At 32.7% G+C, this 16,723-nt stretch overlaps 2 protein-coding genes across 5 annotated transcripts in view; one reads left to right on the plus strand and one right to left on the minus strand.

Moving 5' to 3' along the window:
* The window catches only part of LOC143237102 (solute carrier family 12 member 2-like), a 57,939-nt gene extending 47,106 nt beyond the window's left edge, over window positions 1-10,833 (plus strand). The window contains exons 20-24 of the mRNA XM_076475968.1: window positions 3,137-3,251; window positions 3,589-3,675; window positions 3,808-3,913; window positions 6,470-6,537; window positions 9,440-10,833. Of these exons, the coding sequence (XP_076332083.1) occupies window positions 3,137-3,251; window positions 3,589-3,675; window positions 3,808-3,913; window positions 6,470-6,537; window positions 9,440-9,575 (512 nt within the window). The 3' untranslated portion in view covers window positions 9,576-10,833. The remainder of the gene's footprint in view (window positions 1-3,136; window positions 3,252-3,588; window positions 3,676-3,807; window positions 3,914-6,469; window positions 6,538-9,439) is intronic.
* Window positions 1-16,723, minus strand: part of LOC143237103 (uncharacterized) — a 353,116-nt gene that overhangs the window by 128,541 nt on the left and 207,852 nt on the right. The window lies entirely within an intron of this gene.

A 16,723-nucleotide genomic window follows, 5' to 3' on the forward strand; every position in this document is an offset into this window, starting at 1 on the left:
CTTGCCTTATTAGTGAAGGCCCAAATGATAATTCTTAACGAACTTGATAAAATTATAGAGTTCATCAGTATATCGTCTGTATAAAATAGACATGAGTTCATCATGAATATTTTATGATTGTTTAGGTTTGTTCATAAACCGAGTGTTAGAATTAATTATTTTAAAGTAAATTTTATGACAAATTTAGTTACGTAACTCGATAACAGTCATACGCTGTGTTTATAACTTATTCATGTCAATATTAGAGAAAGTCACGTGAAATTTATTGATGTCGAGGATATATAGCGAGCAAACCAATTAGGCAAAAACATATAAATAATTTAAGATGAGCGGTAAACAACACGCAGACAAAGACATAGGAGACGAGAAACAAAGTAAACTCACGTAAAAGAGATGTTCGGACTTAGAAAGAAGGCCTAATTATTAATATAGGCCTATTGGTTGAAATATATTAAAGTGAGACTAATGGTATTGAAACAAATAAGAATAATGGTTTCAGTGATGTCGAGAAAACCCACTTGTAGAGAAATTTATATGTAAAAACGGCTCGTTTGGGTTGAGAAAATATTTTACATAGAAGAGCGAACAACGTTTCGACCTTCTTCGGTCATCGTCAGGTTCACAAAGAAAGAGGTAACTGACCGGAAGCTGACCACGTGTTTGAAAGGGGTTGTGCAACTGAGTGTCGGAACGTAGAGGGCGATGTTAGATGTTTCAATATATAATTTTATTTATTTTATTATATATTAAATAAATATTGGTTATAAATTCCCTTATATTGGTTTATTTTGGGTTTAAGTTGTTGTATAAGTAAGGCTTCTTTAATTTTGCGTTTGTTTATGTTTGTTTCTTTATTTAGTATTTGAGTGTTTTCTATGGTAATTTGACTTGCAGTGTTCGAAAACGTGTGAAGGTGACTTTTTATGTTCTTTGAATCTGGTTTCCATTTTTCCACTTGTTTCTCCAATATAGAAGTCGTGGCAGTTATCACATTGTATTTTATAAATAATGTTGGTGTGGTGTTTGTCAGTGTAGTTTTTACATAGTATAGACTTCAGTTTTGTGCCTGGTTTTGAATAAATTTGGTATTAACTGGAATGTCATATTTTGTTACTAGTTTTTGTCAAATGTTGGTTATTTGTCTGCTGATGTCAGGAATATATGGAATACAGCAGTATATGGTTTCGTGATTTTTTGATTCGTGAGATATATTTACTTTTGTTGGTTGATTTTGCTTTCTGTCTAGGTGTGTGCGTATAATGTTTTCTACGGTTTGTGGAGGAAACTTATTGATGTTGATAAAGTGTTGTTTTATTTTGTCTAATCCATCGTTAATTTTATCTGGTGAGCATAGTTTTATGGCTGTGTTTATTTGGTTTCTTAGTATGTTGAGTTTTTGTTTTGTTTCATGTGCTGAGTCCCAAGGAATGTATAGTCCAGTATGGGTGATTTTTAGGTGGCTTTCTGTTTTAAATTGTGTATCGGTTCTTGTAATTTTGAGGTTAAGAAATGATACTTGATTGCTTTCTTCCTGTTCATATGTGAAGTTAATGTTGGGTTGTATAGAGTTAATGTGATTGAAAAAATTAAGTGTGTGTTCTGTAGATTTGAATCCCGCAAGCGTGTCATCTTCATATCTGTACCAGTATAGTGGTGGATGTAATGCTGTGTTAATTGCTTGTGTTTCAACTTGTGTCATAAAAATATTGGCTAGAACTGGTGATAGTGGGTTGCCCATGCTTAGGTTATTTGTTTGTATATAGTTTTGGTTGTTGAACATGAAGTTTATCTTTATCGTGGTGAATTCTATGAGGGTTGCTAATTGGTTACTGGGAATGTCTATAGTTGGGTTAGGTTCTCGGATATAGAGTTCTAAGGCTATCTTGCAGGCTTCAGTGGTTGGAACTTCTGTAAAGAGGGATATAACATCGAAACTGGCCATTAAGGCTTTATGATTAAGTTGATTTAGATTAGACTTGAAATTAAAAGAGTCTTTGATGAATGAGCTGGCTGATGTTACATATTTGGAGAATGCCCATAAACCAATACACACAAATACAACAAAGACACACGAGACACAACTGAACAAATTACTACTACAGATGAAAAAAGCCAATTTCACAAACACAATAGCCTTAGTAATATGCACTTTTTATTTTGGTATGGTTGCGAGTTTGAATTATAATGTTTTGTGAATGTTATCAGGTTCTTAAATCAGTGATTATTTACGTTCTTTGCACTAAGATCTCTTATTAGTATTATTTAGTAAGATAATAAATAATGGCAGGAAAGTATTTATGAGCGAGGAGAATGTTCAATGAAGAGAAACAAATATATATCATATATATATATCATATATCATATATATAGCTGTGTGTGTAGACAATATAGACGAAACAAAACCTAGAAAATTAAATAGGTTACAAATATTTCGGTTTTATTCTCCTCGGATATCTTTACATCTTTGTCTGTTTATGGAATTGCTGTTGTTTGGTTTATTATTTTACAGAGTGGTCCAAAATTATCTTTCTTATTTAAAAAATTTAAAATTAAATTATAAGGAAATACAACTCTGTAGTTTCAACATCTTGTACACAAACTCACACAGTTTTTATTGTCACGTTGTTTTCACTTCAATGAGTGGTGTTACTCCATAAATTGGAAACCTGGCATGAAAACGTTCGATGCATTGTTTAGCTTGTAGAGACCAAGTCAGTGACCGTAATGCAACGTAATTACAAACGACAGTACAGGAAAAAGTATGGGGGTACGTTAAGGATATCGTGTATTGGATGCCTATAGAAAACATCATGGTATTAAAGACGCTACTGCACTGCAACTGTAGACATGTTGCAACAAACATGGGCTGAAATGAAATATCGGTTAAATATATAGAGAGTCACTGATGGCGCACGTTTAGAAGCTTACTGACATTTCAGTGTTTGAGTGGGGGTACAACATTTGGAAAACCCATCGCTGTATTTCCTTAGATATTTAACTATTAAATTTTAAAATAAGACAGATATTTTGGGCTACCCTTTACTTTGATTCATAAACACAAAAAACGCTACTGATGACTTATTTAAACTCATGATCATCACAGTACTTGTTGTTTAAGATTATTTCTTCATTAAAGGTCTCACAATGTTGATTCCATACATTTTGACAACCCGTTCACAGTGGAATGGATGTAAATTGAGGGTCTTTTCGCTGTCTCACAGAGAAAGTGACCTGGACCGTGCTCAAGCAAAGTTTGTAATTTATTATTATGTGTACAGTTTAATAATATTTGCATCAGTTTTATCCGGTTTAGCAGATTTTACTGGATACAGTTATTTTATTTGCGATCTAATATGTTTATGAATTTGACATCTCCATGTTTTTGTTCCTGTAGATTCCTTTTAAAAAATATTGGTTGGATATGTTGAAATGCTTTAGCAAAAATATTGCAAATGTATACATTATGACATTCTAGATCTCGTATTTTAGAAACTGCATTACCCGAATTTCATAAGTAATTTTCATTTTGTGAAGGTTGTTTTAAAAGCTTGACAGCCAATAATGATTTTATTTATTAACTGTTTACAGCTTATCGGTTCTGTTGAAGAAGTTTAGAATCAGCTTTTCGGATGTTACCGTGTTACCAGGAATAAATGAACCTCCGAGAGAAGAAACGTGAGTGTATAACATGCTTTCGATTCGTATCATATTGAACGTATACTAGGCTTAAAGATTGCATAAAATGTAGTTTCACAACAACAACAAAAAAAACAAACAAACTTCAACATATAATCTTTTTCTCCACAGACGGCTACAGTTCCAAGGACTTGTGTCCAAGTGGTTAGTTGATGAAGACCAATCTAAAGACCCTCTGGCGATAACCGAGACAGTCTTAGCAATGCACAAGGAGAAGGTAATGCAGGACTTCTTACTGGTTACACATGTTTCATAACTTACAGAATGTTACCAACTCTTTGGATCTATAATGTGAAAAGTGTATTCCTATAAAGTAGATGTACAGATGAGAGTTATTTTGAGCATGCGCTTTCGTGTAGATAAATATGCATAGCTCGTAATAGCATCATGCAGAGTAACCGAGTTACTAGCTTCCTAGATAATTATCGGTGTTTCGAGGCTATTTTAGGAATGAAATATGTGTCAAACAGTTGGCTAATATCGAAAACGTTTTGATATAGAATAAAACTATAGTGATTGCTATCAAATAGATAAATTTGTTACGTGATCGATAATTAGACTTTGTTAATGCTTAAAACAAAAAATAGAAGGTAGAGAATTCTGACGGTAAGATTCTGACTTAAAACTTCACGAAAAGATACACGTTTTTCATGGTGTTAAAAGACCTGGACTAATGTTGGTGATATACAAATACACCCCACTGGAACAGCGGTAAGTCTTCAGATTTACAGCGCTAACATTAAGGGTTCGATTATCGTCGGTGGACACAGCAAATATCTCGATGTGGCTCTCCTAGGAAAATACACACACACATTCATCGCTATGCATTTAACAGTATCGGATAAATATATTTATAATAAATTTAATAATTATGAGTTAACGTTTCATGTTTTCAATATTTAACTTATTATCAATGAGATTTATTTTAAAATTATACAGTTTAGTTTCAAACCTTTTTGTTTGGTTGTATAAGTACAAAGCTACTCAATAGGCTAAATGTGCCCTACCCACCACGGGTAACGATATTTATTTTATAGTACGTTATGCCTACAGGCTTCCCTTTGAGTTAGGTTCACAAGTAATGCATATTTCACTAGGAAGAAAAACTTTAACCGAATTTCATGTTAAAATTTTATTATGTTTAAGATCAGCTAGTTGATTGTTCTGCTTTTAGTTCATAATTGGAATTCTTAAAATTACACTTCTAGTATATAGCCAACTACTTTTACAACACTTGTTAAATATACCTACATGATAATGAACTTTTAGTAAACGGAAACGTTTTATTGGCTCATATGAATACAATTTCTTTTAATCTAATGATCCTGACAAAATAAAATCTGTTTAATAGACGTTATATATTTATGTACACATAACTGTGGAACACATAGTAAATTACATATACAGGTGGAGTTGAACTCTATGGTGGATACATTAAGGGTACAAAACATAATATAAAACACAGTTTGTTTAGAATTTTGTGCAAAGCTACTTGAGGGTTATTTGTACTCATTGTTCCTCATTTAGCAGTGATGAACTAGAGAGAAGTGTGTGTGTGTGTTTTTTCTTTTAGCAAAGCCACATCAGGCTATCTACTAAGCCCACCGAGGGGAATCGAATCCCTAATTTTAGAGTTGTAAATCCGTAGACTTACCGTTTTACTAGCGGGTGGCAAGAGGGAAGTAAGATAGTCAACAACCCCCAATATCAACACTTGGGTTTATCTTTTACTAACAAATAGTGGGGTTGAGGGCCACATAATAACTCTCCCACGGCTAAAAGAGTGAACACATTAAAATATGTAGCCCTCAAATCACGAATCGAGCGTCCTAACCACCAAGCCATTCTAACGTTCCTAAAATATAAAATAAAAGTGGATACAATGTAAAATGCACTAGTATTTTTTATGTAAGCATTTTTTCTACGCCGAAAATTACACACCTTATTTTTATGCTATTATACTGTTTGTTATTCAAATGTCTTATAGTACTCCGCTCTCAATGAGGTCATGTTGTTTGAAGGCCACTTTGACATTTTCAGATATTACATAGGCCCATACAGCCTCAGAAAGATCTATACAGGGATTTTGGACAGACCTGGCCAAGGTTGAGAGTGTAACAGTAGGAAGTTAATATAGAGTACTGATGGTTTCTATTTTTTACTAGATAATGGAATGGCATATCTGCAATATTTGTGTTTTATACATTTTGTCTCACAATTTTTTATAAATAAAACACTTCCACATATATTTATATGTGTGTGTGTGTGTGTGTGTACCACACTATACTTGCCCTTAATATCGTTTTATTAAGAGCAGCTATAATTTTTATTTGTAAGTTTGATTCGTTTGAACGTATGTAAACTCAGTATCATTGAGAAACTGCTAATCGTTTTAAATTTTTGTCACAAAGTTATGTTGCTACAAACATCAGCGATCTTTAAATCGCTTTGTTATGTAACTGTTTCTAATATTCATGCCTTTTATGCAAAGATGTGTAACATATATTATCATTCCTACTAGTAAGTGTAAACAATGGCGTAATTACACATATTCAGTAAACATTATAGGTTAATGTTTCGAGTTTTTTGGATATAAATGTTATATGGAATGATCGAATACTGTACTAAAGCTTAATCGTGTGACAAAAACTTTCGTCATACATGAATACATGTGACATGATACTTGGAATGAGAGTTAACTTATTTATGAATGCTGTTAAACTGATAACAGTAGTGGACGGATATCTTCAACATTCTTTTCATTCTTTTCCAGTCCAACAGACAGATGAGATTACGAGAACTGTTGGTGAAACATTCCAAGGAGGCGTCATTGGTTGTCCTGTAAGTTACCAGAAAGTATTATCAACGTTGTTTTAATTTATTGATAAAGCTACAGCCAGAATGATAAGCAACCTAAAATAAAAGTACTTATACAGACCAAATATAGAGAAGTTTTTTAAAAATATAGTTACACATCTGTTTGTTTGTTTTTAATTTCGCGCAAAGCTACACAAGGGTTATCTGCGCTAGCCGTCCCTAATTTTGCAGTGTAAGACTAGAGAGAAGGCAGCTAGTCATCAGCACCCACCGCCAACTCTTGGGCCACTCTTTTACCAACGAATAGTGGGATTTACCGTCACATTATAATGCCCCCACGGCTGAAAGGGCGAGCATGTTTGGTACGACGGGTATTCAAACCCGCGACCCTCAGATTACGAGTAGAACGCCTTAACCCACCTGGCTATATCGGGCCGTTACAGACTTTTAAGTTAAATAGTATAACACTTAGGGTAAACCAATCGTCTAAACTCAAACGACTTACAATAACAACAACAATAAACGTTTCATTGTATCCCTATGGAATTTTATGTATGGGGTTATACATAACAGTGGGTCGGCTGTAAGTTTCTAGACTTCAGCTTTATAATTTGGAGTTCGATTCCCTGTGGTAACCACTGCAGATAGCTTACCGAATCTTTGCTCTAAAACAAACAAATTAAATAATACGTTTTATATTAGTTATTCCCATGAAGTACTGTCCTCTTCTTGTTAAGACAAACACAATATAAAGTATTTTCATTATTATTTTGGTAAAGCACATGATATTTTCTCACAAATATTTCATATTGCTGGTAATGTGAGATACATCCATATCACTGTAAATACGGTATACGTTTTTTGAAGTACGTTTCGTACTGGACGTAACTCGATTTTAGCCATTTATTAGATACATTCATGTGTGTTGATAAGTGCTTACACTTTTTTCACTACGAGGTGACTAGGACGTGTTTAAAATAGCGATATATTATGGATAATACCTATCCAAATGCAGAACAATAACACACGAGTTTACAGTGGATAGTGTTAACTAGCTGGCTGCCTTTCTCTAGTCTATCACTGTTTAATTAGGGACGACTAGCACAGATAACTTTCGTGTAGCTTTGTGGAAATATCGGAACATCGATACATAAACCTAACAATTAATCAAACCTGTAAGAACGTTTTTGCCAAAATAAAAAAAAAATTAATATAATTTCACAAAATTTAGTATATTTGGCTCTATGTAAACCATAAGATCCTCTGTATTAAATTAATCTATCACAAGCTTCTGCAGGTTTAGCTCTATGTAAACCATAAGATCCTCTATATTACTATTAGATTAATCTATCACAAGCTTCCTTATGTCTGGCTTTGTGTAAACCATAAGATCCTCTATATTAGATTAATCTATCACAAGCTTCCTTATGTCTGGCTCTGTGTAAACCATAAGATCCTCTATATTAGATTGACCTATCACAAGCTTCTGTATATTTGGCTCTATGTAAACCATAAGATCCTCTATGTTAGATTAACTTATCACAAGCGTCTGTATATTTGGCTCTGTGCAAACCATAAGATCCTCTGTATTAAATTAATCTATCACAAACTTCTGTAGGTTTGGCTCTATGTAAACCATAAGCTCCTCTATATTACTATTAGATTAATCTATCACAAGCTTCCTTATGTCTGGCTTTGTGTAAACCATAAGATCCTCTATGTTAGATTAACCTATCACAAGCTTCTGTATGTTTGGCTCCGTGTAAACCATAAGATTCTCTATATTAGATTAACCTATCACAAGCTTCTGTATATTTGGCTCTATGTAAACCATAAGATCCCCTATGTTAGATTAACTTATCACAAGCGTCTGTATATTTGGCTCTGTATAAACCATAAGATCCTTTATGTTAGATTAACCTATCACAAGCTTCTGTATATTTGGCTCTGTGTAAACCATAAGATCCTTTATGTTAGATTAATCTATCAAGATTTCCAAAATTCTAAAAGGTGTTTCTTACAAAACAAAATACGTTTCAAGGTTTTCTATTCCCCAAAATAATTAAAATTATTGATTCTGATGTAAGCTTAACATTTTCTAAAAGGTTACTGTAAATTTAATTTTCATTTTCTATAATTTCATTTATTGTGTCAAGTAGTGAAGTTTCGGTTTGAACTTTGGATGAAGCTGCACGAGGGTTGTGTGCATCAGCCGACCCTAATTTAGTGGTGATAGGCAAGAAGGAAGGCAGCCAATCAACACCACTCACCACTTTACGAACAAAAACTAGGATTGACCGTCACGTAACAACACCCTGAAGTTTTAAATGTCGAACATGTTGAATTTCGGGTATTCGAATTCGCGACCCGTAAATTGAGACTCAAGCACCCAAACCACCAGGTCATGTCAGGCCCGAAGTTTTTGAGAAAAATATCTTTATGCCACTTGATTCAAAACTTTAATGAAAACATTCTGGCCTGTTTTAAACATGACAAAATAATATTTTTTTTGGTGTAACATATTCTTTAAAAGCTACAATACTGAGTATTCTGTTATGATTAAAATTATTTTCATTTTTAAAATGGCACGGCATGAGCAGGTTGTTAGAGAGGTCGATTTGTAATCTGAGGGTCGCGGGTTCGAATTCCCATGACACTGAACATGCTCGCCTTTTCAGCCGTGGGGGTATTATAATGTGACAGTCAATCCCAGTATTCGTTGGTAAAAGAATAGGCCAAGCACTGGCGGTGGGTGATGATAACTAGCTGCACTCCCTCTAGTATCGCACTTACAAATTAGGGACGGCTAGCGTGTAGATTTTTGCGAAATTCAAAAAGAAACAAAGACTTTTAGAAGGTTTTACAGAAAAGTTATCAGTTGTTTTATGGAATTGCATTTTAACTAACAAGCTCTTTTTATCTTTAGAACATTGCCCATACCAAGAAGGTGTTCGTGTCCAGCTCCCCTCTATATGTCATGGTTAGAACTACTGACCAGAGACATGCCTCCCTTGCTGCTGATTCGAGGTAACCAGACAAGCGTTCTTACATACTATGCTTGATATATCACTCCGAAACACAAACTATATTTACATCACTTTATTTGTATAAACTTTTTTTTTTAGTTACAGAATCAAAGTGTGAGAAATTTGAATAAAATGTCTATTCCTTCCGCCTGTAAAGTTACCGTTTTATCCACTTAAAGTGAATGTTATAATTGTATTTAGGTTTAGAATTTATCTTTATTTTGTATATTATATACTTCTATGTATTATGGTCTTGCGTCTTAGTTTTAAAGCCACAAAACACTGAGTACGTTTATTAATTAAAGTTTGTCTAGGCGCTAGTCAAATTAGTTGAGCGGGAAATCTGTTAATCGGTAATTGACTAATTTACCCGACATTCCTTCTGTTTTTGTATTAAGGAACAAAGTTATTGAAGTTTTCAATGTATTGAATATGGTATGTTCAAGTCGATGTGAGTACATGTTATTACTGTATGTATTGGAGCAACTGTTACAATATTTCACATCCACCCACCTAATAAAAGTTATAGTGAATCTGATGGTGTGTAATACATATTATAGTATGCAACATTAGAGATTATATATTTTCGTGCCATTTGAATCATAGAATGTGCCACACAGGCAGTCACATCGTCTGTTTGCCAGCTACGTTCTAAGTTTGAATTCATGTTAATGGAAGCACCTTCACTAGTTTAATATTCTTGACCTTAAAAAAGATGATGTCACGTGTTTGTGATGTAACAGTCAATGCCTATGATTTATCATTCATTTAAAACAACATAATAACGTGACAAATAAAAGGTATAGTGTGATTGTATCGATATCTTAGAATAGTGTAAATAATATTATTTTTTCAGTATCTTAGACTGAGAAGTGCAAACTCTCTTTATTTCAATATTTTAGATTAAGTGGTGTTATATGCATCTTCCACATTCTGTTCTCGCATTTATTATGTCTCAATAATTCTTATATTTTCGTGAAGTTTGAAAGACGTTTATATTTTTTTATAATATTTTGTATCATGAAACAAGAAGTGTGGTATATAAGTGTTAGGTCATGAACAATTCTCTTACGTGTTGAGTTTCGAACGACTATGTTCGTCGTCAGCTAGTTCAACGATGAGGAAACAAATGTTCAAGTTAACTTCGTTTGTCGTTGTTTTAAACCAGAAAATTTGTTAGTTATATTTCAAATGAATAAATGCTAGAAATAAGTTGTTTTCGTTAAGGTTCTTAACGATGGTAAAGTGATGAATAATTTGACAGTTACGCCATTTTTTTTAATAAATGATTTTGTATTATCAGTTTCAGTTTTGAGATAAAATAATTCACATTTCACACTTTGTGTGCGGAAAACATATATTCCATCCACTCTTTACTTAGCACAAATTTTAATCACGTGTTTGACGGATATCAAAAGCAAACATTTACTGTTAATATTCGAAATCTATCAAAACGTAATTCTGTAAAACATATTTATTAGTCAGACGAATTGCAACGAGAATACGTACATTTCTTTAAGTATGTATTTTTCACAGTTTTTTAAACAAAAATTCATTAGTAGCTGATAAGTTCGGTTACACATATTTTTACAGACCTAACTTTGTAAGATACACCATAGATAAATGTCTTCCCCTTTTTTTTCTTCATTTTTTCACTAAACGTTTCTTGTGGTGATGTTTTGGAAATATATACACAGTAATAATTTTATCTTTCATTGTGCTTCTAGTGAGCTTTCAAAACAAGAAAACAGCAAATTCATAGTTCATTACAACTTAAGATTAGTAACTGAATTTACATATGAATCCCATAGTTCATTGCAACTTAAGATTAGTAACTGTATTTACATATGAATCCCACACTTCAATGCAACTTAAGATTAGTTACTGCCACAGCCAACTAATTGATGTGAAGATGCAAGAAGGAAAGAAGCTCGTGATTGGATATTGAATGCAGCTTTAGTGATATGAGTAACCAAGACTATTAAGTTTATAAATCCATCGTATTTAACTTACTATAGAAACTAATAGTTATCGAGTTTGTTTAGAATATCACTCCTTGTGTAGCCTAAAGTTGATCTTTCATTAAAGGAACCACATATCTGGCACTGAAGTACTAAATCCATCTTCCAGTACTTTAATGTAACCTGTAAGCCTCTTATCACAGTTATGATTGCAATATGTCTGTTTTATTGATGTCTAAAACGTCGAACTTGGGTTGAAGAACAATAGAAATTGATCAAGTGGAAGACGACTCACACATATCAGTATTTAATTTGTTTAGATGGCGCTAGGTTTTATGGAAGTTTAATTGAGGTTTTGTATTGGACTGTGTATATCAAATGTAAATACAGTGAAACTAGTATTATTGTGTGAGTCTGTTTTAGATGTTAATAGGAAGGAAAGCAAAGTCTGGCTTGTTGTTTGGTAAAATATTGGCCAATGCTACATTGATGAGTTCAATGAAGAAGGACCATCTATGCATACCTTTCTACATAATTTTCCCAGTATTAATACAAATAATCGACTGTCATGTTCCTTTCAATGACATGATTTTAGTTGAAACGTTCTGTGATCTTTTGTTAAACCTTTTGAGATACAGACTCATAAAATCTCACTACATTTGCGGCTGCTTAAAAAAAAAAAGAAAAGAAAAAGGAGTGGCGGTCTATTCCACCAGACATGTAGCGTAAGCTGTACGACGTATTAGCAAGATAGTCTAAGCTGTTATAAACCTCAACGTTCAGTCTACTGATTATTAAAAGAATTCCAACTACCAAATACAAAGAATTTGTAGGTGTGCTGTCTCACTGCTTTTGCTATTAAAGGTACACTCAGAGCTTTTAAGTTCCCCTGAAATGGCTAAAGACTCTCGGATTGAAAGTTAATAAACCCTTCGCATATCATCGCACCGCAAAACATAAAATTGTTACGATGGTTTAATTAATTGCGAACATTCCTAAAAAATCATTGCAACACCCTGAAATGTCTTGGTTTCCTAGGTAAACATAATCAACAGGTTTCTAAAGTGAAATCTTTATTTTCTGACAGAGTTATATGGAGTTACACTGGTGTTAACTATATGAAATGTTACAAAAATGCACCATTTTACTTTTTCACGTGAACATGATTCTGGACCATCTCTGGTATCACTCTAGCTTCAGAGCCATAAACACGTGATCTTAAGACTACCTGGATGTAGTTCTGAAACTAAAACCGAAGTTTGTATTCCTACATACATAAAACTGATATCATAACGTAAGAACTTTAATCAAAATTACGTAGGAAAAACCTCACAGATTTATGAAATCAAAGTATTATAATCAAATATTATGCCACAGCTTAACAACAAATAATGGCGGGAGTACAGTAGCACAAACAAAAATCGTTTTGTCATAATAATAACTAACAACTAACTGGACAGAAAAACAAACGTGTTGGTTTGCCAGGTCTTCTGAATGACCAGTGAATCCAGGTCACGTAATATAAAAATGCTACTACTGCTAACAATATATATATGTATACAAAAACAACTTTACAATGAGTTTAGCATTATTGTTTGAAGTTAAGCACAAAGCTACATAATTGGTTATCTGTGCTCTATCCAGGACTGGTATCGAAACCCAGATTTTAGCATTGTAAGTCTGCAGACATACCGCTGTGTTATTGGAGGACATTCAAAATTATTCCTCTATTACCACTTTTTGTTGTTATACTTAAATCATAATACATAATGTACAATGTATGTGGTCACAGTACCCAAACGCGCTAGGGACATTCCAGCTAATAGATAAGATGTAAACACTGATTTAAATCTCGCCAGCCACTAAGAAAAATTAGTGATGGATTCGGAGTTGAGTGCTTGAACTCACAATGTTTCATCTCCAACTGCCTTTCACTGTCTGCAGCCAGTTGTGAGAAGGGAAGGAACCTAATCTTAATATTTAGATATAACCTTAAAGTAGAACTACACAGCCTAAAATTCTATAGTGGAAAACTACCAACTTTTGCACTTTTATTTGTTATTTATATTACAAACCACGATATCTGTCCGAGCGTTCGTCTGTCTCGCGTCTGAAAAGCTGTGCACGCAGGCAAAGCTCAATATTCACTTTTGAAATGACGGAAGTACAGACACGAATAATGTTGATGTCAAATTTTATTTCTCAAGCAGAATATTATACACTGAACTGTTAGGAATTGATCACTCAGAATATTCTACACTGAACTGTTATGAATTGATCACACAGAATATTATACACTGAACTGTTATGAATTGATCACACAGAATATTATACACTAAACTGTTCGGAATTGATCACACAGAATATTATACACTGAACTGTTATGAATTGATCACACAGAATATTCTACACTGAACTGTTAGGAATTGATCACACAGAATATTATACACTAAACTGTTATGAATTGATCACACAGAATATTATACACTGAACTGTTATGAATTGATCACACACAATATTATACACTGAACTGTTATGAATTGATCACACAGAATATTATACACTGAACTGTTAGGAATTGATCACACAGAATATTATACACTAAACTGTTATGAATTGATCACACAGAATATTATACACTAAACTGTTATGAATTGATCACACAGAATATTATACACTGAACTGTTATGAATTGATCACACAGCATATTATACACTAAACTGTTATGAATTGATCACACACAATATTATACACTGAACTGTTATGAATTGATCACACAGAATATTATACACTGAACTGTTATGAATTGACCACACAGAATATTATACACTAAACTGTTAGGAATTGATCACACAGAATATTATACACTAAACTGTTATGAATTGATCACACACAATATTATACACTGAACTGTTATGAATTGATCACACAGAATATTATACACTGAACTGTTATGAATTGATCACACAGAATATTATACACTAAACTGTTATGAATTGATCACACACAATATTATACACTGAACTGTTATGAATTGATCACACAGAATATTATACACTAAACTGTTAGGAATTGATCACACAGAATATTATACACTGAACTGTTATGAATTGATCACACACAATATTATACACTAAACTGTTATGAATTGATCACACAGAATATTATAACTAAACTGTTATGAATTGATCACACAGAATATTATAACTAAACTGTTATGAATTAATCACACAGAATATTATACACTGAACTGTTATGAATTGATCACACACAATATTATACACTAAACTGTTATGAATTGATCACACACAATATTATACACTAAACTGTTAGGAATTGATCACACACAATATTATACACTAAACTGTTATGAATTGATCACACAGAATATTATACACTAAACTGTTATGAATTGATCACACAGAATATTATACACTAAACTGTTAGGAATTGATCACACAGAATATTATACACTAAACTGTTATGAATTGATCACACAGAATATTATACACTAAACTGTTATGAATTGATCACACACAATATTATACACTAAACTGTTATGAATTGATCACACAGAATATTATACACTAAACTGTTATGAATTGATCACACCGAATATTATACACTAAACTGTTATGAATTGATCACACAGAATATTATACACTAAACTGTTAGGAATTGATCACACAGAATATTATACACTAAACTGTTATGAATTGATCACACAGAATATTATACACTAAACTGTTATGAATTGATCACACAGAATATTATACACTAAACTGTTATGAATTGATCACACAGAATATTATACACTAAACTGTTATGAATTGATCACACAGAATATTATACACTAAACTGTTAGGAATTGATCACACAGAATATTATACACTAAACTGTTATGAATTGATCACACACAATATTATACACTAAACTGTTATGAATTGATCACACAGAATATTATACACTAAACTGTTATGAATTGATCACACCGAATATTATACACTAAACTGTTATGAATTGATCACACAGAATATTATACACTAAACTGTTAGGAATTGATCACACAGAATATTATACACTAAACTGTTATGAATTGATCACACAGAATATTATACACTAAACTGTTATGAATTGATCACACACAATATTATACACTAAACTGTTATGAATTGATCACACACAATATTATACACTAAACTGTTAGGAATTGATCACACAGAATATTATACACTAAACTGTTAGGAATTTATCACACCATCATTTAGATATCAAAATATGACGTAACTTAAAAATTAAATATATATTCACTGTATGTTATTGTTGAACCATAGACATAGATTCACTGTATGTTATTGTTGAACCATAGATATAGATTCACTGTATGTTATTGTTGAACAGTTCTTAGCATGACTGAAAAGATCACCAATTACTTTACGTTCTGACGGTATAAGTATCTCAGATCTTTTGCTCTAAGTGCCACAAAAATTGCAAGACATTATTTTTAAAGTCAATGAAGCCGTTTAAATTAATATATTATTTTAAACACTTCCTGTCTCTGGGAGCTTCCACTTTTGCTTGTAATATTATAAGATATAAAACCAAAAGATATTTTTGGAGTATATTTTTCTTATGGCAAAGCCACGTCCACCGAGAGGGATAGAAACCCTGATTTGTAAATTCGAAGACTTACCAGCGGGAAATTCATATTGTAGGAATGAATCATCTACTATTTCTACAAACTTTCAGCCTCCGCCCTTTTATTTAGTCATTAGTGAATCTAGACAAGACTAAAAACCTTAATAGTTCTTAAGCCTGGAACTTGTTCGAGTTTTTATTTAGTTCATTATTGTTTTGTAATGCTGATTTTAATCGCCTATGAACAAGTAATGCATTTCATAACATTGGCTATTTGGACAGTACACTTCAATTAATCTTTACCCAAAATCTGATTTTTAAATCACTCATCTAAAATTTAAGGAAAGTTCATCAACCTACTCGGGTTCACATAATAATAATTTTTCATGCAATGTTCTGATATAAATAGTATACCATATCAGCCTCTACTTTATCTGTTGTATCCAAGATGGTCTAATAGACCCTTCTGCTGGGCAAAATGCCTCGTCGGTATGGGATGTGTCAGATGTAGCGTTGTTGACGTATTTTTGTGCACTCTACTTTACGTTCCTTCTTAAGTTTTTGGAATATAAAGAAGTAAAAAAA

This window comes from Tachypleus tridentatus, chromosome 13 (assembly GCF_004210375.1).
Source record: "Tachypleus tridentatus isolate NWPU-2018 chromosome 13, ASM421037v1, whole genome shotgun sequence".
Lineage (NCBI taxonomy): Eukaryota > Metazoa > Arthropoda > Merostomata > Xiphosura > Limulidae > Tachypleus > Tachypleus tridentatus.